The sequence below is a fragment of the Sander vitreus genome, chromosome 4 (genome assembly GCF_031162955.1).
Source record: "Sander vitreus isolate 19-12246 chromosome 4, sanVit1, whole genome shotgun sequence".
NCBI classification, from domain to species: domain Eukaryota; kingdom Metazoa; phylum Chordata; class Actinopteri; order Perciformes; family Percidae; genus Sander; species Sander vitreus.
This window is the reverse complement of record NC_135858.1, coordinates 25,709,576-25,736,749: the sequence shown is the minus strand read 5'-3', so window position 1 is coordinate 25,736,749 and position 27,174 is coordinate 25,709,576. Positions and strand designations below refer to the sequence as shown.

Genomic DNA, 27,174 nt, shown 5'->3' with positions numbered 1-27,174 from the left:
ACTACATGCTACATTTTTGCCAAATCAGTACATACTGCTAGTATAGTAGGCGGTTTCGAATACTGCCTGTGTTTCTGTTTCCCCACACACAGATTATACACAGGTAAAGTATTATAAAGCACATATCAGATACAGTATTCTCCTCTGTCAGATGAAAACCTCATATCTCTCTTTATTTTTGCTGCTTCTCGTGTTCGATTTACTTTTTACGTTTCATCAACTTCCTCTTTCCTTGGCTTCCACAGATTTTATGACAAGTTATGGGCTAACGGTGGGGTCAGATGTCAAGAGGACCAAAACTCATGCTTGTTCTTGAAACAGCTATAATTTGGACATATGAGGTTTCCATGCAATACCGAGGACATTAAATGGCACATACTGGCATGTATTTTCAGTAAACTTTCAAGTAAAAGGGTTTTGTAACAAAAATATCTGTAAAAACTAAATATTTTTGGTAAGTGGTGTCCACACAGAGACAATGATGGTATACAGGACGCCAGTGTAAACATACAATCTTTTTTTTCAATCTTGAATTTGGATATCAACAATTCAGTTGTTAATGTGAAAGATTGAACGTTTATGTAAATTAAATGTGATACTTGATATGAAGGATAAAAGTCAGGAACATCCATTATTTTCTCTCATCAGGACACCTGGTGAACATCACAGCATCCTAACAGGAGGTAGAGTCAGAAGGACTAGGCAGACAGTTTTGGAAAAACAAACAAATAAATTAAGTCCCTCCAGAATTGTTTAGTTAGTGTGGATCACTTTTTTTTATGTTAACTGTGAATTTGAACTACAACTTACGACAAATAATTAATGCCAGTAACGAGAAAGTTACTTTCTTCTCTTCCTTCTCTTTTTTTTTTAGCATAATGTTACATACTGAAATTTCTGTTTGATATTCCTTTCAGACAACATTGTAAATGTATTCTTTATCGCAACAAATGTGTCTGTCTGTGTGTGTTTAAGTACATGTAACATACAGGTTTACCTGCGAAAGTAGAAGCTGACCACTTGTGGCTAGGGCTAGGTATCAAACTTTGATATTTCTATGCATATTTTAGTATCGAAAAATGCCTTGTCATTCAATTCCAAATTATAATAACTAAGAAGTAAATCTCATCAGCGTTTGTACCAAATCTAATAATGCTTGTGATAGGCTGTCTAATGTTGCACGCTGTATAGAGGCAGGCAGGAAAAACTTTACGTCAAGGGCAGGACGGGGCTCAATGTGTGTGTTGCCAATTGTGAAAGGCTTGACTACAGCCTGCGTCCCATAGGTGTAAAGAAGCTGAGTAATAAGCATAAAGATTTGTAATGTGTAAATGTTGTATTTGTTTTTGTTAAAAGAGATTTTATCAGATAAGATTTTATCATTCAGGAAATGGCATTGAAGTCTTGGTATTGGTACTGACATTTTTTGAAAGATACCCAACCCTACATGTAGCAACCCAGTATGGAATCCAGTGGGAACCACTCTCCGTCTAATTGGACGGTTTTATGTGTTACTCTTAATGTGTTTGCAGTGGTTAGTTAAAAGAAACAGTATAACAGTTTGGGACAGTGTGTGTGTGTGTGTGTGTGTGTATGTCTCTCTAAAGGATGACACAGCAGCAGGTTGCTGGGTAATTGTCAGCGCTGACTTGGTTCTCTTTGCCGTAGACAAAGTAGACGTGAGAGTCGCCCTTCCACTTATAGTTCACCTTAGTGATGGGGATCAGCTCAACAGTCTGCCTCTGAGAAGAGATAGAAATGTTCAAGGAATAGTTTCAACATTTTACGAATGTTTCCGATATCTCAACTTTCATCTCTAATCCCTCAACTGACAATTCAACTGCTTTCAGTTATTATACATCAACTGTTGTTGGACAAGTACGTGTACGCATACAAGAAATTTGCTCTTAATGCACATACACAGAAATAGACATACAGCTTAAAACAAGGACAACAAAGCTGAACAAGGTACAACAAACATTTAACTACTATGTACATATATAAATGTAAATTTTATATATATATATATATATATATATATATATATATACATATATATACTATACACATATATATATATATACATACATATACACACACACATACACACACACATACACACATATATATATATACACACACACACACAGAGATGAAACTGATATCCATCTTTTCACCTGACTCTGTTCAAACAAATAATGAAGGTGCTCTTTGGAAGGACACACACAAGTTCAAAAAGCCTTTATTTAGATGGCTTAAAACAGCCTTCTTAAAAGGAGAATTCCGGCCAATTTTTACATTAATCTTGATCGCTATAGCTACGCGAGTACTTTCGATAGTAATAGTTTCACCGGAGGGCAGCTAACAGCTACTACCGCACTTTTTTTTTTTTTAGGGGGGAATAAATTTCAAGACGTGACATGACCTGTCCTTTGGAGGACATATCCACACCACCGCCGCTCTGTGGATTGTTATTGGGATGATTATCACAGAAGCCTTTCTGAATACACTCACCGGAGGGCAGCTAGCAGCTAACGGCTATCAGCTAGCAGGGCAAGCTAGCTACCGGCAGGATCGAGACAGGGACCAGGGTAGGTGAATTTAAACAATGTCTGAGTTGAAAACACATCTTGTTGACACGTAAGGGCCCTGTTCATGTGGTACAGACATATTAGTTACATATTGTGTCTGTTAAGAGGCACAAAGGCACTCTAAAACTTGTACATGTAGCTGCAGCTTCTCCGTGTTACCTGCACTGATTCGGGTCGGGGTTTTTTCTATCAAAAGTACTCGCGTAGCTATAGCGATCAACATTAACGTAAAAATTGGCCGGAATTCTCCTTTAAGGTTGAAGACGGCTGTTTGTGCTGCTATACGTGGGTTGTTACCCAGCTCTATTTTTTTTAACATACTACCAATTTCAATATAACAAAAAGCTATTTAAATAAAGACTTTTTAACTTTTGGCAAGAAGAGTGCATTGGACCTTTCTTCTTTTTTAGGATAGATAATATGTTGCCTCCTCCCAAATGATGTCTTTTCATCTTTTCTCCATTCAGTTGTCTGCCGGCCTACCTGCTGCAGGATCCTGGAAGTCTGGGTGTACTTGCTTTGGTGATCTCTGACCAGACGCTCAGAGGCCTCAGAGATGGCCGGGTGTGGGAACCCGAGCAGTGGGTAGAGCTGAGAGGAGACAGAGGGAGAAGGGGACACACGTTACTGACAATAAAACAGACAGCTAACATTAGCAAAGTCCCTAATTACTCCATGTTTCCTGCAGCATATTATAATGGAGGCGTACCGCCTTGTAGGCTGATTCAAGACCCCTCCTCCGCTGTGTCAGGCTCCTGCATCACCATTTCTTCATTCTCATTCGCAATAATAACTGTCTTACTCTACATTTTCCTTTACATAGTATGACAGTATAGTTTAGTATGGCATATAAAAATTATAGCATAAGGTGCAATGTAATCATAATTATAATACAGTATAACATATTACATAATGTTATATAGTACTGCAGTATAATATAGAATATCAAACGCAATATGTATAGTATATTAAAGTATGGTATAATATGATATAATATATAGATAATAATATAGTTTGAAATAAGTAGTGTGTATAGCGTAATATATCAATGATCCAGGGGTCCTTATATAGGTTCCAGAAGGTCTTAAAGCCATGCCTGGCCTTTTTGAAACTACAGGGGGCCTTGGAAAGGTTCCTGGGGTGTTGCAGGGGTCCTGGAAGATTTTACAGCAGTTGTTGTCATTGTTACAGTAACAGTTGTTGTCATTGTTACAGTATCAGTTGTTGTCATTGTTACAGTATAAGTTCTGTAAAAAAAAAAAAAAGTATAAAAATAGCTGCCCCAATGACCATTCTGTTACGTTTATTTGAATGGGAATGGCCCTTCAATTCAGTTTACTTCTATGATTTTAAGAGAGAAGGATTCTGATGCGGAGCATTCCGTTTCAGTGTGAACGAAACAGACACTAAAGCTATTTTTACTGTGTGTGTGTGTGTGTGTGTGTGTGTGTGTGTGTGTGTGTGTGTGTGTACGTACCAGGTACTGGTTGTTCTTGAACAGCTCCTTCCCGCTCACTGAACAAAGATCATCGATCTTCAGACCACAGTTCTGCGCCACCACGTGGTCCTCCACATGGTTAGTCCTTAACACAGATACTCACATATTAAAACACAAATACACATATAACCCTACTAACACAGAAAATAATATAGACACCTACATAATTTCATCAGTTATTTAAATTGGAAACAGTATACAATATGTTTTATATTAATTTAAAAAAATAAATCACATTGTGTAGGTTCATCTTTACACCACCAGAAGTCCCTAAAGTGGCATCCATGACAACACCACTGCACACCAAATCCATTTAATATGTAACTACAACAGAGCTAGTATTTGTAGAAACATCATTATATCATCTTTCAAATCAGTTTAATGTCATAAGTTTTTATTTGTAAAAAACGTAGAAAACTGGTTCTGTGTGTGTGCTGCTTTCAGCCATTCAGTCTCAGTGTCCCTGGTTCAGCTCTATGATCAGTTGTAGAAAAACCTTCAAGGATCATCTCAAGGACCATTTGAACCTCCTTAGGCAATGGTTTCGGATCAACAATCAAAAAAGGGGGGACAAAGTATATTTTTTAAATGTTTTCCATGTATTACTTAAAGAACTCTCATAAAACACGCGTTCAAGCTGGGAAGCAGAGTTCGCTTTCCCAAGGATAACAAAGGACTTTCACCCCGGAAACGCGTGTTCCTTAGGAGTGTTTTAATCCAAACCACAACCTTTTTTCTAAACGTAACTAGTCGTTTTGGTGCCTAAACTTAACTATCTTCGCCGCACAACGCTCACTTTTTGTCGCCTAAACTTAACCGCAATGTCGGCCAAAATGACCGGTAGCTTGTGGTGCCCTGTACATGGCTCTAAACCCCCTATTCTCGGGTAACTCAACTACCAGCTGATACGACGGAGCTGTAGCCGGCGTCATGGCTTTTCGAGTTCTTCCGCTCCTACAATAGCCATGACCGTCTTTATCAACTGCTATTAACATGCTCCAATCACGTGAACATACAACTGATTTTAACATGCAATGTTCACGTGAACAGAAAATTGCGATGCCTGTATCTTTTCACGGCAGCCCTCCATAGAGATTTATCAGCCTACTATAAGTAACAGCGAGAGTAAACATTTATTTCACACTATTATGGTTAAACTTTGCAATTAATCAGTGGTTCACATGCATTCGAATCGTTAGTCTGTTACACCACTAATGATCAAGGACCTCTGGAACCACCAATGACCCCTTGAACCGCTTTAAGATTCAAGGGGTCATTCATTATGAACCTGTTCATAGACCGCTGTATCAGTACTCACCACTCCACTTTGACCTTGATGTAGGTTAGCAGTTGTCCCTTTCCATTACAGGTTTCACACTTCTTCGTACCCTTAGCATCACACATGGTACACCTACACACACAAACACAGTCAGACATGTTTCACATTCTTTTGGGGGGAGAGAGGGGACGACACACCCCTGTCACGGACCAAGGACTCCGCCTACATGAGGCACACACACTACCATACTGACAGTAGGGTGTAATTTAAAAAATCCAGAACATGGTTTTTCCTTGTTCATGAACTCTGCATGCTGTTAACTTCATATCCTGTTGAACATTTTTCAGATCATCATTCAGCTTTGTTTCTTTCCAAATTAAGTCATTGTTGTACACCGCTTGTCTGTCTTAGCTAATTAGAAGATAGTGGTGTTTTTGAGTATAAAGGTGGCATTATATACCCAACAAAACTAAATTCACAATTTTCAGCAATTCAGAAGATGGTGGAAGAGAATACTGACATTTGATATTGCTTACCTTATTGAAATGTTGTTGGCAGCACAGTGTATACCATTTTGCTCAAACAAAATTCAAGACCGGGCAAAAACCCTGGCAGATGACTCCACCATCAAAGTTGCCCAAGACCGAACCATTGATCCTGCTTTGCTGTTCCAACATGTTCCTGATAATGTCGAAAACTAGACAGTTTTCACTGGAAGATGTATAATGAGCTATGAGCTCTGCTCATTTCCTGCAGCCCTGTTCAAAGGCAAGGAAATCTTCTGTAAAGCCAACAAGCCCCAACTAGTGCAGGCAGTCACTGAGTTCTCAAGTAAGAAATCTAAAAAAAACATCCTGGATTCCATATCACCAACTGAGCATTATGTCCTTGACGGTGGCTCCCTGATTCACCGCTTGGCATGGAAAAAGAGTGTGCAATGGCACCGTAACTTTACCATACGCCATTATGGTAAAGCAACAGTCATTTTTAATGGTCCTTCCATCAAAGACAATACGCATCAGAGACGTGGTGAAAACACTCACCACATCGTTAACTTCAATGCAGAGACTGATTTTGTGGGAAGAAAGGATGATTTCCTTTTCCAGATCTTGCAACAAACAAGGACTTAGCAATCTTATGACCAAGGAGCTGAAGAAGAATGGCTGTACTGTTATCAATGCATCAGGTAATGCAGACGTGGGCATTGCCAAAGCTGCAGTCAAGGCCTCAGAACATCAGCCCACAACCTTGATAGGGGAGGATACAGACTTACTCATTATTCTCCTTTACTATGCTGTGACGAACAATAGAGGCCTCTTTTTTGTTCAGACGAGTCCAAAGCTACTAAAGTGTACAACATCAGTGAGATGAAACAAGTCCTGGGTAGTGACTTGTGTACACATTTTTTGTGTTGGCAAACAGACAGCATTCGAGAAACTTGTGAATGGTGAATCAACCATCCGGTCCTGTGCAAATGTGTTTCTGCTCCCACATCAAGCAAGGAATGTCATAGAGGACCATGGCAATGGCAGTGTTGTTTGGTGGAAAGAGTATCAATTCACTTTCCTCTTTGCGCTACGACCTTTTTAGCAAGAAAATCATTACCGCCAAATCATTTGTTACCCCAGAACGTCTGCCTCCAACTGAGTCCTCAACCAAAAACCACTGCCAAAGAGTTTACTTCCAGATCATGGTGTGGATTGGAAAGGAAGGTGACATGAACACAATGGATTGGGGATGGAAACTGGTGGACAACCGGTTCCTGCCAGTTATGACCAGTAAGACTGCTGTCCCAGAAAACCTCCTGCAGATGATCCACTGTAATTGCACAAGTGCCTGCCGAACACAACGGTGCAGTTGCAGGGCATATGGACTACCATATGCATGCCTGCTTGTGGACCATGTCAAGTTGGGAATTGTGAGAATCACTATAATCAACCTCTATGGGAGGAAGAGTGTGACAATTAATGGTAAATCTAGTGAAGATCACAGTGCAAAAAAAGTATAAAAAATAAACCAGAATAAGAGTAAACAACTGAAGAAAATAGAAAGATATGTATAAATAAGAAAAGTATTACAAAAAAAAATATAAAAAACAAAAGGCAAAACAAAAAAAATGCATTATAAAAAAATAAATAAAAGGGGTTAGCGGTACTGAGCCTTCACGTGGCAGCCCTGTTTTGTACTAATTTTACAGTACCACACAGTTCTAATGAATTTATTCTTTATTGTTTTCCACAGAAACCACCAACACTAGGGAAAACGATATGAGAAAGGAGAAATATGCAATTACTTAAGGGAAATTGTATTAAATTTTATGTAATTGTATTCACCGTTATTTTTCGCATAAATATGCTTGTAACCAATTGCTTTAATATATAATTGTACTTTTAATCACTTATCTATCATGCAAATATGCTAATTAGAATATTACATGGCCAAAACATGTATTCCTGGTCTAGGAAGAATACAAAGGAGTAATGGTCATTTTAAGGACCTGACAGCCGGCATTTTGAAAACGGGGCCTTTGTTGGAGTCCAACTTTGGTAAACTTTTAGTATGTTTTAAAGTACATCTGATACTACTGTAAACCACTGAGCAATCTTTTGTTAGAATTTTTTTTGGGGTCAAGCCACATTTGCAGCTGACTAAATAGCCATTCAAGGCATTTGTATTCTGTATTTTTTAGTGGCGGAGTCCGCCATTCTTGCGCTAGATTCAAGCTGCCTTTTCACACACAAGGAATTCACAGGAAATGAAAGGATTGCAATTTGAAACCCCTAGGTCAGTAATTCCCAACCATTTTGGCCTGTGTCCCCCAACGAGTCTTGAGATAAACACGTCTAATAGGACATGAGAGAAAAGATGTATCTGTTACCAAAGTCCTGTTTTTTTTCCCCTTTTACCTTTCTCTTTCATTTTGAAAACCTAGAATAGTTTTACCTATTCAAGCCTCTACAATCTATTCAAATAGAAACATCTAAGAAGGGAACAAGGACATAAGTAGACTTTGACTTAAAGGGGTGATAAAATGATTTTATGGGGTATTTCACACTGTTCCTTAAGGTCTCCTAATAGGGTATGTAACATTGGTTTTGCTGAATATTGCTCAAATGCTATTTTATGGGTCCTTAACTACCCTGTGAATATGGCTCTAATAGAGCTTTTCTTCCAAATATGGTATGCTCATGAATATTTAGATGAGCTGTGCGCTGATTGGTTTGAGCGAACCTCATACACATCCATTGTAGACTAGACAGCAGGTCTCATATTTCAGACACTGCAAAGTTATACATTGTTTGTCTACTATTTCGTTATTAAATTTACTTCTGAGACTTTTTTATGAGAGAAATCAACTATATAAAGCTCAAATATGGGCCGTTTTACAAAAATTGATGGCTAATTGCAAATTTGGTAAGATGTGTCGAACTTCATGAGCTCCACAGTCTGACGAGAAAGTCACCGTTTCCCAGTTACTGGACGACTGGGAAACAGGGCTCCGCGGAGCTCCGGAGCTGGCTGGCTGCCAGCATAACTTTTGTATATTTACAGTTTGAATTTCGTCACGTCACTTATAAAACAGCTAGCCCAAGGTCTTATAAAGCTAACAATGGTGTCCAATTTCAATTTAATGCATTTTTGTGAACATGAGAGGTCTCCTTAGGAGGAGCTGCTAGCTAGGCTATGTGTCCCATTTAATCCTTATGGAAAAGATCGTTGCTACACTTTCGGCATAACTTTAGTATATTTACAGTTTGAATTTCATCACGCCACTTATAAAACAGCTACCCCAAGGTCTTATAAAGCTAACAATGGTGTCCGATTTCAATTTACCGTATTTTCCGGACTATAAGTCGCACTGGACTATAAGTCGCATTTATTTAGAAATTTATTTCACAAAATCCAAGACCAAGAACAGACATTTAATTTGGAAAGGCAAGTTATTAATAGCACACAGAACAAGGGACTGAATACGGTAGGTGTCCGGTATGTTAACGTAACTGCACTGTCGACCCAGCAGCACGTTGTTCAAGCACCCATCTGTGGACTCGTTCCTCCAGCTCTGGCCATCTGGATTTCAGCGCGTGACTAGCTTTCTTTGTTTTCTTCATTGCAGTAAGACTAACCTTTTCGCCAGTCCCTCACAAGTTTCTCACTCACTCCAAACTTTCGTTCTGCTGCTCGATTACTGTTTTCGGCTGCGTATTTTACTACCTGCAGTCGCCTGCAGTTTCTTTTCTTTCTCAGTTGTCTTTAGGAGCAGCATATAGTTGTCACAAGCCTAGAGTGCCTCTCGCGGCTGTAGACGGTAATGTTTTCAGCATGAAATAACATTTAAAACATGTTAAATTATATATATTTTGATATATAAGTCGCACCTGACTATAAGTCGCAGGACCAGCCAAAGTATGAAAAAAAGTGCGACTTATAGTCCGCAAAATACGGTAATGCATTTTTGTGAACATTAGGAGTTTCGTTAGCTAGCTAGCTGCTACTGTCCCTTCAGTCCTAGCTATGTGTACAGATCACGGCTAGTTAGCTTCAATTTCGGCATAACTAGTATATTTACAGTTTGTATTTCGTCACGCCACTTATATAACATCTACCCCAAGGTCTTATAAAGCTAACAATGGTGTCCGATTTCAATTTAATGCATTTTTGTGAACATTAGGGGTTTCGTTTCAGAGGTCTAAGAGGAGGCTAGCTAGCTCTCATTGATAGAGCTCCATCCAGCCGCAGGCTTTATCAATGAGACTCGCGGACAAGAGGCGTTTATCATCCCCGATCATTTGTTTAAATAACTCAACACACATATCCATTATAAGATTAACTGGAACCTGTGGTAAGAGATTGCTGGTGTAACAAGCTCGCTGACCACGCTCTCACTCACACACACCGGCCATTTAGCAGGAAGAGGGGAGCTGCAGGCCCTGGAGCTCTGTCAGGGCAGCGGCGTTTGGTAGTCCATTAACCCAAAAAAACTGTGACTTTGCGCAGGTATGGAGTACCATAGGCTGCTAGCCATGACGGAGCTCCATCTACCTCCCAACAGGCCGGGGTCAGTGAAGGAAGGCAGGCTGGGCGGCAAGGCAGCAGCACAGGCAGCTCCAGCCGCTGAACTCCCGACACACAGTCGGACAAAATTTGAAATTAGCCATACATTTTCGTAAAACGGCCCATACTTGACCTCTACATAGTTGATTTCTCGCATAAAAAAATCTCAGAAGTGAATTTAGTAATTAAATAGCGGACCTCTGTTGATCTGCATGCCCTAGCTAGATTCAGAAGACTAAGCTGACTTCAGGTCAGTGGTGTAGCCTATGCAAATGTTGGGGCGTTGGGTTGTGGTGGGACGCTAACTTCAACTTCCAGCTTTGTTGAGATTCGCCCGTTTTCAGCGGCAGTTTCAAAATATGAGATTTTCATAGTAAAGGGGTATCAATGGGATTTTGAGCTTCTATGTATGTCCTATTTACCCACCGAACTGTCGTTATTCAACTATGACAAGGTAAAATCGGTTTTGCATTCTATCACCCCTTTAACACAAGCCAAAAAGGTTGGGAGTCACAGCCCTGGACCCCCCTTCAGGACCTGTCTTTGCCTGTAGCATTACAGCGCGAGCAGTGTTCATCAGTCTTCATCCCAGAGCCGTTACACACCCAGCACGGTTTCTGCAGACACACACACAAATATAAAAATTGAGAGTTTCATTAAATCCACAAGTATTATGTAGTTTATATATTACTGATTGACTAATTGACAGTGTTCTTACAAATCCATCTCCATGGCACTCCTTGCACGGCATCATCCCTTTGGAATGGCAGCTGTGGCACTCCTACACACACACACACACACACACACACACACACACACACACACACACACAGTGTCTGCTTCATTCACACTGAAACGCAAATAATGACAACAACTGCTGTAAAATCTTCCAGGACCCCTGCAACACCACAGGAACCTTTCCAAGGCCCCCTGTAGTTTCAAGAAGGCCAGGCATGGCTTTAAGACCTTCTGGAACCTATATAAGGACCCCTGGAAGTTTTTCACGAACCTATGGAACCTTTGCATCTCTGGAAGTTTCTCTACCGCCTTTTCAAGGACTCCAAAAATACTCACACTCTAAACTCAGAGAATCCCGCTCTCTGGTTGGCTGTCAGCTTTATGTTTAAATCAAACATAGTTCAAGTCAAAAGTTTGTTTGCAAATCAGAAGGCAAAAATTAAACTGCAGGTAACCACAGCGCTCAGTCTGCAGTCTTTGACGGAAAGCTTCTTTTAACCATCACCTTGATGGAGGAGGTGTAGGGCACGCGGATCTCCTCCGTGTGATTGGTGAAGAGGCTGGGAGTCATGGTGGCCTGGATCTCCCAGGGCCGGGGTGCAGTCTGGGTGTAGAAGTCAGCCGGCTCACCTGTCAGTCACACAAGAAATATATCACACCTGTCTGTCAGTCAAAAAGCATGTGGCACCGCCTGCCAGAGTGATGTCATCAGGGTAATCTCAGTTTGGGCTTGGACACTTCAGATTTATACATACACATTAAGATGTGTCTGTTGAACAAGCAGAGAGGGTCTAATGAAAGACACTATCCAGTTGCATTATGGGAAATGTAGGGTTTTGGAGTTTGATATATACTAAGAATTAAACTAACCATTCTTGTTTTAATCGGTCTCTCACACAGCCAACAACTTTATGGAAATTAGATACTGAATCACTGGAGGAGGACTGATTTAATGTGACTAAGAGCTGTTTTTCTTTTTGGTGTGTTTAAGGACACTCTGGCATCTGTTAAGTGAGACCAGGTTATTGAAAAGCAACCTTATTTTAATATGAATAAGAAACAACCAAATTCACACAAATATACTTCTTCAAAGGGCTGCTTGAAGGTTCAGACTTGGTTTGAGTGTTAAAGCCCACCTTTCTTCCTGTTCGTTTTGATCAAAAACATCTAACTGCCTTTCTCTCCATAACTAATGTAACCCATGGGTTTGCACTCATTAACCTCAGCAATTAGTGGACCTTTAAAGCTCAGAATTAGGTTCAGGTTGCTTGGTTTATTTACCTTCATGAGGTTTTTGGGCCCACTCAGTTGACCGGGACTCAGTGAATGTTTCCAGTCGATACTACAGAGCAGAAAACACACTTCAACAAGTGACACTACATGTGCAGTGTTAATAACATTTTAACTGGCAGAGACAACAGTGGTACATACAGAAATAATACCAGCAATATTCACAGTAACAGTAATAGAAGAATCTAATTAGCAGGGCCACACAAAATCTGTGGACACAGATTTTGAACAAATTAAAAAAAGATTTTTTTAATGTTAATATATAAATAAATAATTTGGATATGTCAGTACATCAATAGGTAGTTTGCAAACAGGAACTGCTAATAGTTAATTTGGCATAACTTAAAAAACTCAAGTTGTAGCCCACAGTCAACTAAATGACTCCATGTAAAATCATTGAGAAATGTAGATCTAAAACTTAAGAACATGATTATCCCCAAATAGAAGTAACACAAAGAGTAATAACTAATTTAACTTATTATGAATAAAGCTAACAATAACTTTAGTGAAAATAGCAGAGTATACATGTACGTCACCTGTGTTTTGGCAGTGCTCAGAGCCCAACACATAACCACTGTTGTTAAAGTAATAATCTCAAAGATTGTCAGTTACAGTTATTATGGCCGAACAAAGAAAAGAGCAATGAGTACAGACAATGAAACACCAAAAACAAGTGAAAGTGAGATCCAAACACACCACTGCAATTACCGCTTACCGCCATAGAGCTCAACAGTGACCACCCACTTTTTTTCGTCTCTGTCTCCGGAAGTGTTTTTCCCCATTCAATTGTTTCATTGACGTTTCGAAAATTGCTTATATATAGAGTTTTAAGTCTGGAACCAAGCCAACCAGCTATGAGATGAATAGTGAGCATAACACATTTGATTCGGCGCAAAAAAACATTCTGAAAACGGCAAAAAAGGCAAAGGTACAAGACCGTGTATAGAAACTATCATAGACTTCAATGGTAGAAGCTTGCTCTAGCCGTTCAGTTTCGTGGGTACGGTAAACGTTTCTATGGTAACAGCGAGTTGGACCAATCAGAGACGTTGCTGTTATGCTTAGAATTGTGGGTAGTGTAGTTTTTCTCCATTAAATCACAGATAAAACATGTTTTTCTTAAAACAAGGTTGATTTCATACGGACTTCTAGCTTCTTCAGGAGCAGAAACCTTTATTTCACAACCACGTAGCTCGGGGTCAGTCTAACTCGGATGGTAGAGACATTATGACTGATTTTCTAAATCCTTATGGAGAAAATCAATGGGATTTTTACTTCCGGAGTCAGCTGTGTGACTGTTGAGGTCTATAGGCCAAAGAGAACGAAACCGAGATCTTCGAGATTGTAACTTTAAGCTTAATGTTAAAAGATAAGAAAAGCGTCAAGATTCTTCATTAGTTCCAGACATTTACACCATTATGGTTTGTTCACATTTTGATGTCACATGAGAGTCTCTGAGGTCACATGGCAGCAATGTGAGAGTCACATAAAGTGTTTCTAAACTGGTGAGAAGTGATGTCATACTATCAGACTGATAAGAGGCTTCTTCAAACGGTCTCTGTGTGGAATCATGCAGTCCTTCAGATGTAGAGCATGGACAGAGAGCAGACAACTTATGAACATCAGATCTGTGATCTGGTTCTGGACAAGGAACAACCAAATACAGCAGCATGTGATCAGATCCCAGCAGGGGTCCGTTTCAGAAAGCAGGTTTAGTGAAAACTATGAGTTGGTTAACCCTGAGATGAGGGAAACTCTGGGTTTTCTGTTTCAGAAAGGGAGGTTAATCAAACCTGAGAGAGAGGGGTAACTCCAGCCCGTTTCAGAAAGAGAGGTAACTTAACCTCAGAGTAGCCTACATAACCTTATCCGTCCTCATATCACTAACGTCACCCATCCTGGACATGCTCTACATCCCAGCAGATTATTTGTGTCGCATTACTTTTTTTGCAAATGGCAGTTTTCTTTACAACATTGGTGATGCAGAGCATATTAGTAAAGCAACTGTATAGCAAAGCGCCGTCAGAAGAATGTGACACGCTCTGAAATGTTTTTTACATGCCCATATTATGAAGAAAAAAAGAAATCACTTTTTCTGGGAGTTTGGGTGTTGGTGATATTTTGTGTCTCTGGTGCTTCCACACGCATACAAACTTTGAAAAAAAGCATCCGTGCTGTTTTGAGTGAGATACAGGTTTCTGAATGTGTCCTGCCCTCAGTCTCCGGGTGAGCTGTTCAAAATATGCACGGCTTTCTACGTAACTAGCCGAGACGAGGGGCCTAGGGGGCTAACCGTTAGCATGCTGCTAGCATGCTAGCTCGTTCTCAATGGCAAAACACTGCTACAACACACACACACAAATCACCCTAATCTACAAAATAAATTGTATAGAACTACTTACATATCCCTGTTCTGCAGGTATTCCACGCAAAGTTGTAAGTGCGCCCTCATTTAGAAGAAGTCTCCCGGCTAATCCTGCCTTGTACAGGCCGAAGTTGGAGAAACAGATAGCTAGCTCATGTAATCCTTACCTAGCTACTGCGCATGTGCGACTGACAACAAAGATATTACAGAAGTTAAGAGGTCTCACTCTGTAGCTAAAACAGAGACCTGAACACAGTGTTTAAAGAGGAGCTGCAGCAATGTGCAGTACAACAAAAATATGGTGTTTTTTGAAAATTAAACCATGTAAACCTATTCTGATACAATCTCAAATTACAATTATGAACCTGAAAATGAGCATAATATGGCCACTTTAAACGCTTTTGTAGTGTTCCCTTTACACAAACCAGTAAGAGACATTAAAAATGAGTTCCACAGGATTGCAGGTGAATGATTCTGTTAATGATGGTGCTGCAGCTTCAGAATGGGATTAGTAGGCCTAGTACTTTTTCGCCCGCAGTATTGCACCTAAATGAAATAGATTATAGGTTCATACCATTTCACCAGTAATATTATACTTATGATTAAATATGATATTAATACACTATATTGGAACTTACACATTTACTCTAGCAGCAATTTTCTCCCACACAAATTCTCTCTCTTTTGCAGCAGGTGCTGTGTTGCTTTTTTAACTAAATACATGTTCAAACTTGCTGTATGTGGGCATGAGTATTTCCGCCGACCAGATGTTTGTGGTTGTTGCCATGGTGAATCGTAGTATCATGGCTCCATTCATGCTGTCTTTTTATAGTGGTGGTGCACGCACTTAACTCTGAGTGAACCTACTCTGAGTTGATTGAACCAACTCAAATCAGCTGTTCTGAAACCAAAAACTCAGAGTTTCCCATCTCAGGGTTAATCAATTCAGAGTTCAGGTTTAGACTCAAAGTTTGTTAAACCTCCTTCCTGAAACAGGCCCCAGGTACAAATGGTTCCAGCCCTACAAAACACAACTGGAGCATCCTTAAGGGGAACACCACCTGAATTAAGACTTCCAATATGTTATCTCCATGGCCTAGGAAAGTTTGATCAATATTTGTGAACATGAGCTACTCCCTCTCAAAGCCAGAAACCAGAGAAGTAAGTCTCAAACTTGTGATGTCATCAAGTATAATGTCTGGAGCTGCTCCATAGACAATGAATGGAAGACTGATTTGTTTTCTTTTTTTATACCTAAATGGCCTTTATTACATTGTAGTGTTCTCAGTTCTGAAACAGAACATGTGCCCATACCATATGTACTCAGAACATTGCCCTGGCTGCTCTCAGTGTCATAGAACATGTTTCCCAAATCATTGTCTTTAGAGCAAAATTCACATCACAAATTTGAGTTTTATCACTCTGGGTTTTGGATTTGAGAAGGAGAGTTGTTCATGTTTGCTAATATTTTTAAAACATAGAAGATAACATGTATGATTTTTGAAAATAACAAAGACACATAGTAACAAACACCAGTAACAGCACCAGTTAAAAGCATCATGAAGAATGGGAACTTCACTTCACCCTGTAGGTGTTGCATGGCTCCATGCTGGTGATGACTCCATCGTTGACGGGACCGTTACTGTAGCAGCAGTTGGACGAAACAAAGCTCTTGAACGCCTCACGAGCCACATCCTCCGACAGTGCAGGGATGCTAACACACACACACACACACACACACACACACACACACACACACACACACACACACACAACGTTGAATATTATTATCACAACAATAGATGTAAAAATAATGGGCGTACAATTGGTGATGTCACCCATTGGTTTGTGGGCTGCCTTTTGAGCAGTTTGCATTTTGGCCATTGCAACCTTGGTATTTTGGAGCAAGAAGGGATCAGATTAGGACAGAGCTGGGGAGGATGTTGCGTCTAAAGCAGTGTTATGTATGGGTTCAATGGCGCAGCGCTAAGATAAATGATAAAGAGGGAAGTCGACAATTTTCAAACCTTCAGATGCGCGTCATCCAGCAGTTTTACTGGCGGGTAAACACAGACCGCTGGGTAGTGCGCTGTCCGTTAGCATGTACGGCAGTAGCCTACACAGAGCTTGTTGAAAATCAATCAGACTTTCTCTTAAAGTGCTCATACAGTATTATGCTTTTTGGCTTTTTCCTTTATTGTGTTATATATCTTTTTTTGTACATGTAATAGGTTTACAATAGGGCTGCAGCTATCGATTATTTTAGTAATCGAGTATTCTACCGATTATTCCATCGATTAATCGAGTAATCGGATAAGAAATACTTTTGTTTTATTGAAGAGCAATAATAAACAATAGTTTGGTTAAATTTTCAGAAAAAGCAACATTTTTGTTGCCTACATTGCTTACAATATCATCTCTCAAAAAATTAAACATATGAAGTGCATTTAAGTGCCATATTACATTGTACATTTTTTAAAGAAAACATTTTCTGAAATGACATCAACTTCACACTAAGGCCTACATTAAACATACATAAACATTACCTTAAGTTGTGCAACTTAACTTTCAGAACTACAAGTTTCATCCTGAGACTGATCTGTATATAGGTCTATATGTAAGTATATGTAAATAGTAATATACTCAATTTTAATTTATATATTTGATTACAATGCTACACAGCTCTGTTACACTTACGCTAGTAGATCGTTGAGCAGCTGTCCGTGAAGTATGAGAGAGTGGTGCGCAACAATCAGCCGTTTCTCCGACTGGATGGTCAACAAGTCGGCTCTTTAGATCAAATTGTGGTCACCGCAACGTATTTTCTTGTCTTTGTTTTTGGTAGTTGTTGTGTTTGGTGTAGTTTCATCATCCATACAACTCCGTGATTTACTTTTGTCGGGTCCGCTTCGTGGAATGGATGATTAAGTTAAGTGACCACAAACTGGCAACCGAGAACAGGAAGACACACAACGACGTGATTGCTGCGATTGCTGACCTCCTTCTCACAGGAAACCTCCACCAGATGCGAGCCGTGACCGAGACTGGACTTTCATCTCCTCTTGTCATGCCGTGCATCATTTTGGCACTCACATCAGTCATCCAACTCTGTGCCCCTAGTCCACAGCTAACCGCTATCATGGAGCCCTCAGTTCCTCCGCTCGGCATCATGTTCAAATATTCAACTCTGCAACTGGTCAAACTCGTCAACTACTCCATTCCATCCTGCATCCCAGTCATCAAACAGTTCGGACTTCTACGTCGACCCAGGTACATCCACAGAAGCTCTCGCCGCAAGTTTGTTATCTTCCACCACGGACAATCCATTCCATCCATCTGGTCACCTGCACGCTCTGTCGCACCTGTCCCACGTCATCAGAATGCTTCACCCACTGGATCACATAGGGCTGAACGCACCGTCAGGCTGCACAGAAAACCCGGACTGGACTACAGTGCTTTCCGCACTTCACATACACTTAATCACACTCTCCAATCATTTGCAAATCCGCTCACTGTCCCCCCTCAACTGCAATACCCCCACACCCCACCGACCACACGCACTGCTAACCGGGACAACCTCAGATCTCTCCAGCCTGCCCTCATCCCACCACCCTCTCACCATGCCAACTTTGCCCTCCTCAACACCCGATCGCTCAACAATAAAGTCCCTGCCCTCCATGAACTAATCCTCGACAACACTCTGGACTTCCTCCTGCTCACCGAAACCTGGCAACAACCCAACGACTTCTTCTCCCTCAACCAAGCATCCCCCCCTGGCTACAACTACATCTGCAAACCCTGCACCTCCCACCGTGGAGGTGGCCTCGCTGTTATCTTCAATCAGAACTTTAGGAGCACAGAACTCACCCTCCCCTCAGTATCATCGTTTGAATATCTCGCCTTCAAAGCTCTTTCCTCCATCACAGTCATCCTCATTTACCGGCCACCTAAACCAAATCCCTCCTTTCTCTCTGATTTTACTGAACTCCTCACACTAGCCTCATCTCTCTCTCCACGTCTGCTGCTACTCTGTGATTTAAACATCCACATGGACTCCCCCACCTGCAAGCTCTCATCAGAATTCACCATTTTACTGGATAACTTCTCTCTCACCCAACATGTCACATTCCCCACCCATGAAAAAGGACACATCCTCGACCTGGTCTGCTCCACAAACCAACTGGTGCTCGACCTCCATCCATGCCTCTTTCCCCTCTCTGATCACAAACTGATACGTTTCACCATCCCTTCTCCAACCCCACGCCTCCTCAGAGAAATCACCTTCCGCAACCTCAAATCTATCGATCCCCACCATCTCTGCTCTCCAACACTCTACACCTGGACTCAACCCTCACCTCACCGGATGACCTCACAAACCACCTCAACTCCACCCTGTCTACCTCCCTCAACATCCTGGCCCCCATCAAAACAAAAAAACGTTACTTTTAACACCTCTTCACCCTGGTACACACCTGCACTCCAGAAAATGAAACAAACTGGCTGCCAACATCTGACAATAAAATCATCTCTCACAGTCCACCATGAAGCTTACAAATTCCACCTCACTGCCTACAAAGACCCCCTCATTGCTGCTAAATCTGCCTACCTCTCCACCATCCTCACCAACCCCTGTCAAAACCCCAGAACCCTCTTCTCCACAATGAACAACCTCATCAAGCCTCGGACCAACACCCTCCCTACCTCTACTCTGGATCTCTGCAACTCATTCCTCCACTTCTTCGCTGACAAAATCAACATCATTTACAAATCTCTATCCCCTGTATCTGACCTCCCAGGATATACTCCAGCACCTACCACGACCCCTCTTCTCCCCATCCCTCCTGACCTCCCAACCCCTCCTCCACACTACCTCCTCTCCCAGTTTGACCTGGTCACCCCTCCTGAAATCTCTAAACTCATCAGCTCCTCCAAACCCACTACCTGCTCCCTTGACACCCTCTCAACTCCACTCCTGAAGTCCTGCCTCCCCATCCTATGCCCCTACCTCACTAACCTTTTCAACTCCTCATTGTCCTTTGGAACAGTCCCCTCTGTCTTTAAAACTGCCGCTGTCACCCCAATCCTTAAAAAACCTGGTCTGGATCCCTCCTCCCTCAACAACTACTGCCCAATATCCAACCTCCCCTTTCTGTCTAAAACCCTGGAACGCATAGTCGCCTCACAACTACAAACCCATCTTCATGCCAATAACCAATTTGAACCTCTCCAATCTGGTTTTCGCCCCCTCCACAGCACAGAAACCACTCTCCTCAAAGTCTTCAACGACCTCCTCACCTCTGCTGACACCGGTTCCCTCAACATCCTTATCCTCCTCGACCTGAGTGCAGCCTTCGATACCGTGAGCCATAACATCCTGCTCACCAGACTAAAAGACCTCGGTATCGAAGGTACTGTACTCAGCTGGCTCCACTGCTACCTTATCAACAGATCCCACTTCATCTCTCTCCATAATCATACCTCTGCCACAGCCACAGTCACACAAGGTGTTCCCCAAGGCTCCGTACTCGGCCCCCTCCTCTTCATCATCTACATCCTCCCTCTTGGTCAGATACTCCGCCACTTCAACCTGGACTTCCACTGTTATGCCGATGACACCCAGACCTACCTTAGCACCAAATCCCCTCACAATTCTCCCCTCTCCCACATCAACTCCTGTCTGTCAGCTATTAAAACCTGGATGCAACACAACTTCCTCAAACTCAACAGCGATAAAACAAATTCCTCCTCATAGGCTCCAAATCCACACACTGCAAAATCAATAACCACACTCTCACCATTGACGGCACCATTGTCTCCCCATCTCCCCAGGCCCGTAACCTTGGTGTGATCTTTGACTCCACCCTCTCCCTTGAGCCCCACATCCGTCATGTCATTAAAACCTCCTTCTTTCACCTCCGCAACATCGCCAAAATCAGACCCTCTCTCACACCCCCGCTGCTGAAAGACTTATTCACGCCTTCATCTCCTTCCGACTGGACTACTGCAACTCACTTCTACTCGGCATCAGCTCCACCAACATCAACCGACTCCAACTAGTTCAGAACTCAGCCGCAGTTTTGGGGACAGAGCATTCTCCAGGGAGCTCCCAGGCTCTGGAACTCACTCCCCCAAGAGATCCGCACCTCTGAGTCCCTCGCCATCTTCCAGTCTCGCCTCAAAACCCATCTCTTCACCACTGCCTATCCCTAGCCCCACGCCCCTCCCCTTTTCATCTGTGCCTGAATCTTGTTTTGTTTGTCTCTATTATCTATACCCTGTAAAGCGACTTTGAGTTTGTGAAAAGCAGTATATAAATTCAATTTATTAAGTTAGACTCAATGTTTTCTGTTGAGATGCTGAAGCACTGACGTCGTGCTATTATTGTGGTAAGCTAGTTTGATTTTGCAGTAGATACACTGTACAGAGTTTTTGTTTTAATTACGTTTGAACCGATTCCAAACTTTGGACACTTTCTGTCGTTTTTTCCAGCCTGTCTCTTCTCTTAGCCCCTCACTATTTACGCTCTGGCATGTGTCGCCAGCAGACTGAGCAGCGTCTGGTGTGCGACAATAATAATGATACGTGTGGAAACACCGTCCATCAGCAATACAACGTTGGTAACATTGATTTAACGAAGCTTCGAGGCAAATCATTTTGCATCGAGGATTTTTTGTTATCGAATTATTCGAGGAATCGTTTCAGCCCTAGTTTACAAAGTGAAAAAGCCCAAAATCCACCCCAAAGGGACTTACCATCTCCAACAGAAAACACTGTACTGCTCCAAACAGCTCCATTGTAGTCCAGTCTTTACTTCCGTGACAAACTTGCGTCACTTTGTAACACGCGTTATATACACGCTCGCCTAGCTGCTAGCGTGGCACGCCCTCATACTCTGCTTCTGACTGGGTAGTAGTGCTGACCTAGGTACTGCGCATGTGCGACTCCCAACAAAGATGGGATAGAAGTGAGATGCCTCACTCTGTAGCTAAAACAGAGAGCTCAACACACAGGGTGAAAAGAGGAGCTGTGTAATACAAAATATGGTGCTATTGAAAATTAAACCATGTAAACCTATTCTGATACAACCTATAAATACAATTATGAACCTGAAAATTAGCTAAAACGCTAGAGCCAGCTAGCCAGTTTGGTTGGCAGAATGCTGAACAAGACATTTGTAGGCGACCAAATGTTCCAATTAACTCTGATGAAATGAAAACACACAGTGAGAGGGTCAAAGTTTAGGACGAAAACACCCAAAAACTATTTATCAGCTATTTTAATGTACACAGGGCCATGGTTAGCATTGCTAAACCTCTATAATGATTGACAGGTTGGTGTGTAGCCAAGCCCTAAAGCATCCCCTGCTTTATCGTCAATTATAAATAGATGGGACCATATTTTATAAAATGAAGATCATGGTGTATTGAAAAAGACTTGAAAATAGCAATGGAGACCATAAACCCGTTACGAAAATGTTTATTGAGGTAATAAATCAAGGCAGAAGTAGGGTCATTTCCCCATAGACTTCTATAGAAACAGACTTCTTTTTGGAGCCAGTGGAGTGCCTGCTGAAATTTAGACAAAATGCAGGTTTGACACACTTCCGCATTGGCTTCACTTTTCAGGCCCGGAAGTTTCCGCTTGATCTGAACACAGCCCTTCCTCATCTAGCCCCAGAGCAACATAAGCATAACGTGATTGGCTGGTGAGACAGGTGATGTCGGCACATTCAATCTCAAAATGAGGTGCACCGTTTTGCTACAGCTTCCTGCTTGAACGACATGTTTCCTCGGAACTGTGTGCAACAGGCTTTGAGGTACGTTTTCTCTCATTTGGTGGGTGGGTTTCTAGTTTAGTGGCTGTGTCACAGGTGTTCGGAAGCGACGTGTATATAAACTTGTGGTATTAAAAATGCAGTGCGCTTGCGCACACAGCAGGATGTTCAACGCAGCCCTGTTTCAGTTTAGATAGAACGGTTTGCTACCTTTTGTCGGGGCTGAACGTGGCTCAGGTCTTACCTCCAGTCGGCAGGTGCAGGGCCGGGTTGGGGCGGGGCTACAGGCTCCATGGGCATAGGAGGGGGCAGGAAACCTCCTGCAGCAACAACAACTTTAAGTAGTTGCAACAACATGAATATTATGTCAAGACTTGTAGGTTGTACTTCTCTTACCTCCTCCAGCCAAAGTGCCTTCATATCCAGGCACGTTGCCAAACATGTTGGCTGCAGGGGCAGTGGGAGGGGGATACACAGCTGGAATAAACAACAGGAAACAGTTCATGTTAAGTGAAAACATCTGTGTATATGGAGCATGGGTATGCAAGGTTTTTAAAGGAATATTTCTACATTTTCAAATATACACTTTGTTTTTGTTTATTGACACCACTCTTGTATTTGTGCAAAAATATTAAGCTGGAGCCAGCAGCCAGAGCCAGTTTTTATATATGTGTCATGATCCTGTTTTTTTTTTTGTAGGTTCTTTTCAAGACAGGTCTTGCTTTACTCCTTCCTTTACTTGCCTTTGTGATTGTCTGCCCCTGCCCTGATGCATTTTACCTGTACCTGCGTCTGCGCATGCTTCAACTGCCCCTCCCCACTCCCCTGCAGTGGTTTTTGAACCGGACATACTCCGACACCATACAACAAAAACGGCGATGCCCGGATCAGCGGGGCATCAGCAGCAAAAAGCTGGTCCATCTGTTTTACTCCCCGCCGAGGTAAACCCGTTGTAATAAAACGGCAGTGCCCTTGCACACATAGCAGGGTGTTGTGTGTGCCGTTCAGTTTAGTTTAAATAAACATTTTGCTAAGTTTTGTCGGACTGGACTTGCGCCCGGACTCTTATCCAGCTGATACGAAAGCAGATAAGATATCTGCTTGCACTGGAGTGAGTCAGAGACTAAAAGCTGTTTCATGCTTCTTGTGTTCAGTGTGGTTGACACAGTGCGGACCTCCAAGATTTTGTAATAATGCGGACGCGGTCACATATACCGCGTTGCAATGATTGCCTACAGGAGAGAAGAAGTGCGTTCTTTGAGCCGCTCTGACCGCAATCAGTATGAAAGACCAGACGGTTTGCGGCGACCATGCGCGCCGTCCGCAGTGCCCCGACCGCGCTGAACGCAAGAAGCATGCAACAGCTTTAAGATGCGAGGAAGGGAGACAAGTGGAGAAGTCGGGATGCAATTTAAAAAGGTCCAATATGTAAAACTGACAGCTAGTATTTAAAATAATTTAATGCAGTCCAAATTCAAAATACTGGACAGTCATCTCCCCAGACTCAAAGTTCATGGAGGTTGCCAGGTTGAGAACACAGCATCAATGTTGCTAGACGCTTGTCTGACATAGCCAGACATTACTCCACAGCACAGCGGAGTAACGTTAGATTCTGGCTATGTTGACAGTCATAAAAGCCTGTGCTCACCCGGAGCTCTGTACCCGACTAACAACCACCCTATCTTGGCTTAAAATTACGGCAAGCAGCCGCTAAAAACACAACTACCTCCCCGTCCTCTCTACCCAACTGGCAAACACACTTTCTCGGACTAAAATTACGACAACAACCGCTAAAAACACCACAATCTCGCCGTCCTCTCTACCGATTTACAGCCTCCCGCTCTTGGCTTAAAATAACTCACCGTTGTCGGCTACGGCCACTGAACAGGTTACACGTTGTAAACAGCCGTGGCCCGCTTGCCTGGTCCTCCGGTAACGTTAGCAGTTATGACGTGACCAGTCGGGATCACTTCACTTGCCGTGTCTCAATTGTTTTGCCAGTAACTAACTTGAGTAACGTTACTCTATAAAATTCAATGTCAGTACACAAATGTTGAAATGACTGAACATGCCTGTCCCTAGTAGCTTGATAAATTAGCCTGAAGCTAATGCTTAGCTACCTGTTCAGGAGGAAATTAGCCAACTCGGCATCCTTTTGGACTCTAAGCTGTCTCCATCTTTCAAATACATCGCCAATATTTAACCGGGGTTCGGTACGTCTTTGGTCATGCAACTGTTAGAAACATGACAAGTTTTTTCAGGTAAAATCTTTCTCCGTTGATCTCGTTTGTTTGTTTGTTTGTTTGTTTCTTCCATGGCTGTACTACAACTGTAGCGCGCTGGGTTGGCGTTTTTACAGACTATCTGGCAACCCGGCCTGGCTGTCAGAATGGACAGTTGATACCAACACACAGGCCAAAACACAAACAGACTTTCCATAACGGAACAGAAATTTTAATGAAGAAAATACTGGCATTATCATTGGTGTCAGAAAACATAGTATTTCAGCTTAGCATGTTATCTTAATATCTGATGACATATTGTGGTCATTTGGGGATTTAATACAGTAAATATATTACATATTGCCAGTGTTGGGGAGTAACGGAATACATGTACCAGCGTATTCAGAATACAAATTATGAGTAACTGTATTCCGTTACAGTTACAATTTAAGTAGTTGGTATTTAGAATACAGTTACATTGTTGAAATCAATAGATTACATGACGATACTTCTCTGTTTCACAAGTTTATTCACTCTCTGAATAAATTAAGGCAACTCCATGCATTTTCCAGAAGCCCCAATATGAAAACGAAAAAATTAGCCATTTGCGTGATCACTGATAGAGGTAGAGATGGAGCCGGAACCGGCACAACCAGTTGGAACAAAAGAACACACCAGAATAGGCCTGTTTAGTAAACTGTGTAATGGCCGCATTCCTACACTTTACTCAGATTGAGTAATGTAACGCAATATGTTACAAATTACATTTTTGGGCATGTATTCTGTAACGGAATACGTTTTGAAAGTATCCTTCCCAACACTGCATATTGCACCTTTGAGATGCACTAATTTACTTCTAGTCTCACTCATATAGCGGAAGTTGGGCGGGGTTGACTCATATAGCCTAACAGCTGCACTGTTATTTTGGCCTAACCTACGTTTCTAAGTTTCAGTTAAAAACATAAAAATTAAGAGTACGTAGGCTAAAACATGTAAACATGTTCTCGTAAAAACACAAAATACAAGTAGCCTACTATGAACCTGAAAACAGTATAGGTCTCCTTTTAAGCGATGAAGACATACTTAATTAATTTTGTTTATTATTCCAGAATAGTTGGGGTAACAGTCTTTAGTCGGTTTAAAAACTGCTTCCGTTCTACAAAAACTATTACAATCAACTTTAAAGGGTCAGTCCACAGTTTTCTTTCTTGCAGACATCCAGATCTAAATAAAAAAAAAAAAATGCTGTATTCAGACTCCCTAACCCGGAGTTAGCAAATTAACTCTGAGAAACTAAAAACGTAAGCCATATAGAGGGTTTTCACCGACGTCACGTTCTGGGTGGTAACCTGGATGCACGGCCATATTGGAGGCACTCACAACTGAATGGAGTAATGGAGTATTGTGCACTTTGGATACTTTAATACTTTATGTCTAAACGACAGAAAAGCTCATCAAAACGCATGGAAGGACATGGAAGGACTTGGACCACAAAAAAAGGGCACGATATTTTCAGAAATTACAGTTTACTGGCGGTGCAGATCCCTACAGTTGGCTCCCTCTTCTTGGATCCATGGCAACCCGGTGATTCTTCCTTCAGTTGCATATCCCGATATAGTCAACTACCTGGTTTTCTCGCCGAGCCCATACACCTTAAATCAAGACCTTAAATCCTACAAAAGTTTGGAGGCTTATAACCAGATGGTGTTTGAATGGGTGAGGGAGACGCAGTACCAAGTCATTAACGACCGTTGTGTGACTCTCAATAGTTTTTTTTTTTTTTTTTTCTCAATTCAAAGACCGAACAAGACCACGTCCCTGTAGATCCTGGTTGAGCTTTACCAACCACAAGCACCTCCTTTCCTCTGATAACGTCTGACATTCCTCTCCCTGGTTTTTAATAACTTTTGGAAGTCGATAATATTCCAAATGTTTTTCTCGGTCTGACCTATTGGTACAACCTAAAACACGGCAATAATTAACCATTTTCCTTGACGCCGTTCGGGATCTATTTCAGTGCCTGTGCTTTGTTGTGATGCTGAGTACCTCCAACATGGAGACTTCGGGTCTGATGACGCGCCGTGAAAACCCTCTATTGGAGTTGTGTGAAATATGTTGTGTCTTAGAATATTACAATCTACAAATATTTACAAGACGCTGGTGGCGTGCATGTCTGCGGCTCAGCAGCTGGGTGTGTTGTGGTCAATTTGGTCACCCGTGTAATGTTGTGTCCTGTCATGTGTTTTAGTTCCTACCTGCGCCGTTCATCCTGCTGCTCTTCGATCAAGACAATTTCTCCGTTAGTTTTACACCGCCTTACAATCTGCTGCTCCCACAGCGACAATTAAAGGATATTTCCGGT

At 41.9% G+C, this 27,174-nt stretch overlaps 1 protein-coding gene across 1 annotated transcript; it reads right to left on the bottom strand.

Moving 5' to 3' along the window:
- LOC144517210 (protein SSUH2 homolog) lies at positions 1–27,174 on the bottom strand. The gene is made up of 12 exons (XM_078249163.1): positions 27,068–27,174; positions 22,987–23,067; positions 22,835–22,910; positions 16,401–16,530; positions 12,443–12,503; positions 11,667–11,791; positions 11,142–11,204; positions 10,961–11,040; positions 5,408–5,500; positions 4,069–4,174; positions 3,075–3,182; positions 1–1,742 (listed from the first exon to the last, which is right to left on the bottom strand). The coding sequence occupies exons 1-12, from the start codon at positions 27,078–27,080 to the stop codon at positions 1,602–1,604; spliced, it is 1,077 nt and encodes a 358-aa protein (XP_078105289.1). The 5' UTR covers positions 27,081–27,174; the 3' UTR covers positions 1–1,601.

Coding starts and splice junctions, on each gene's coding strand:
- LOC144517210 (XM_078249163.1), bottom strand. Junction 5,501..10,960: donor AATGCTACAGGCAAAGACAG/GTCCTGAAGGGG, acceptor TTGTGTGTGTAG/GTGTACCATGTGTGATGCTA. Junction 3,183..4,068: donor TCAAGAACAACCAGTACCTG/GTACGTACACAC, acceptor GTCTCCTCTCAG/CTCTACCCACTGCTCGGGTT.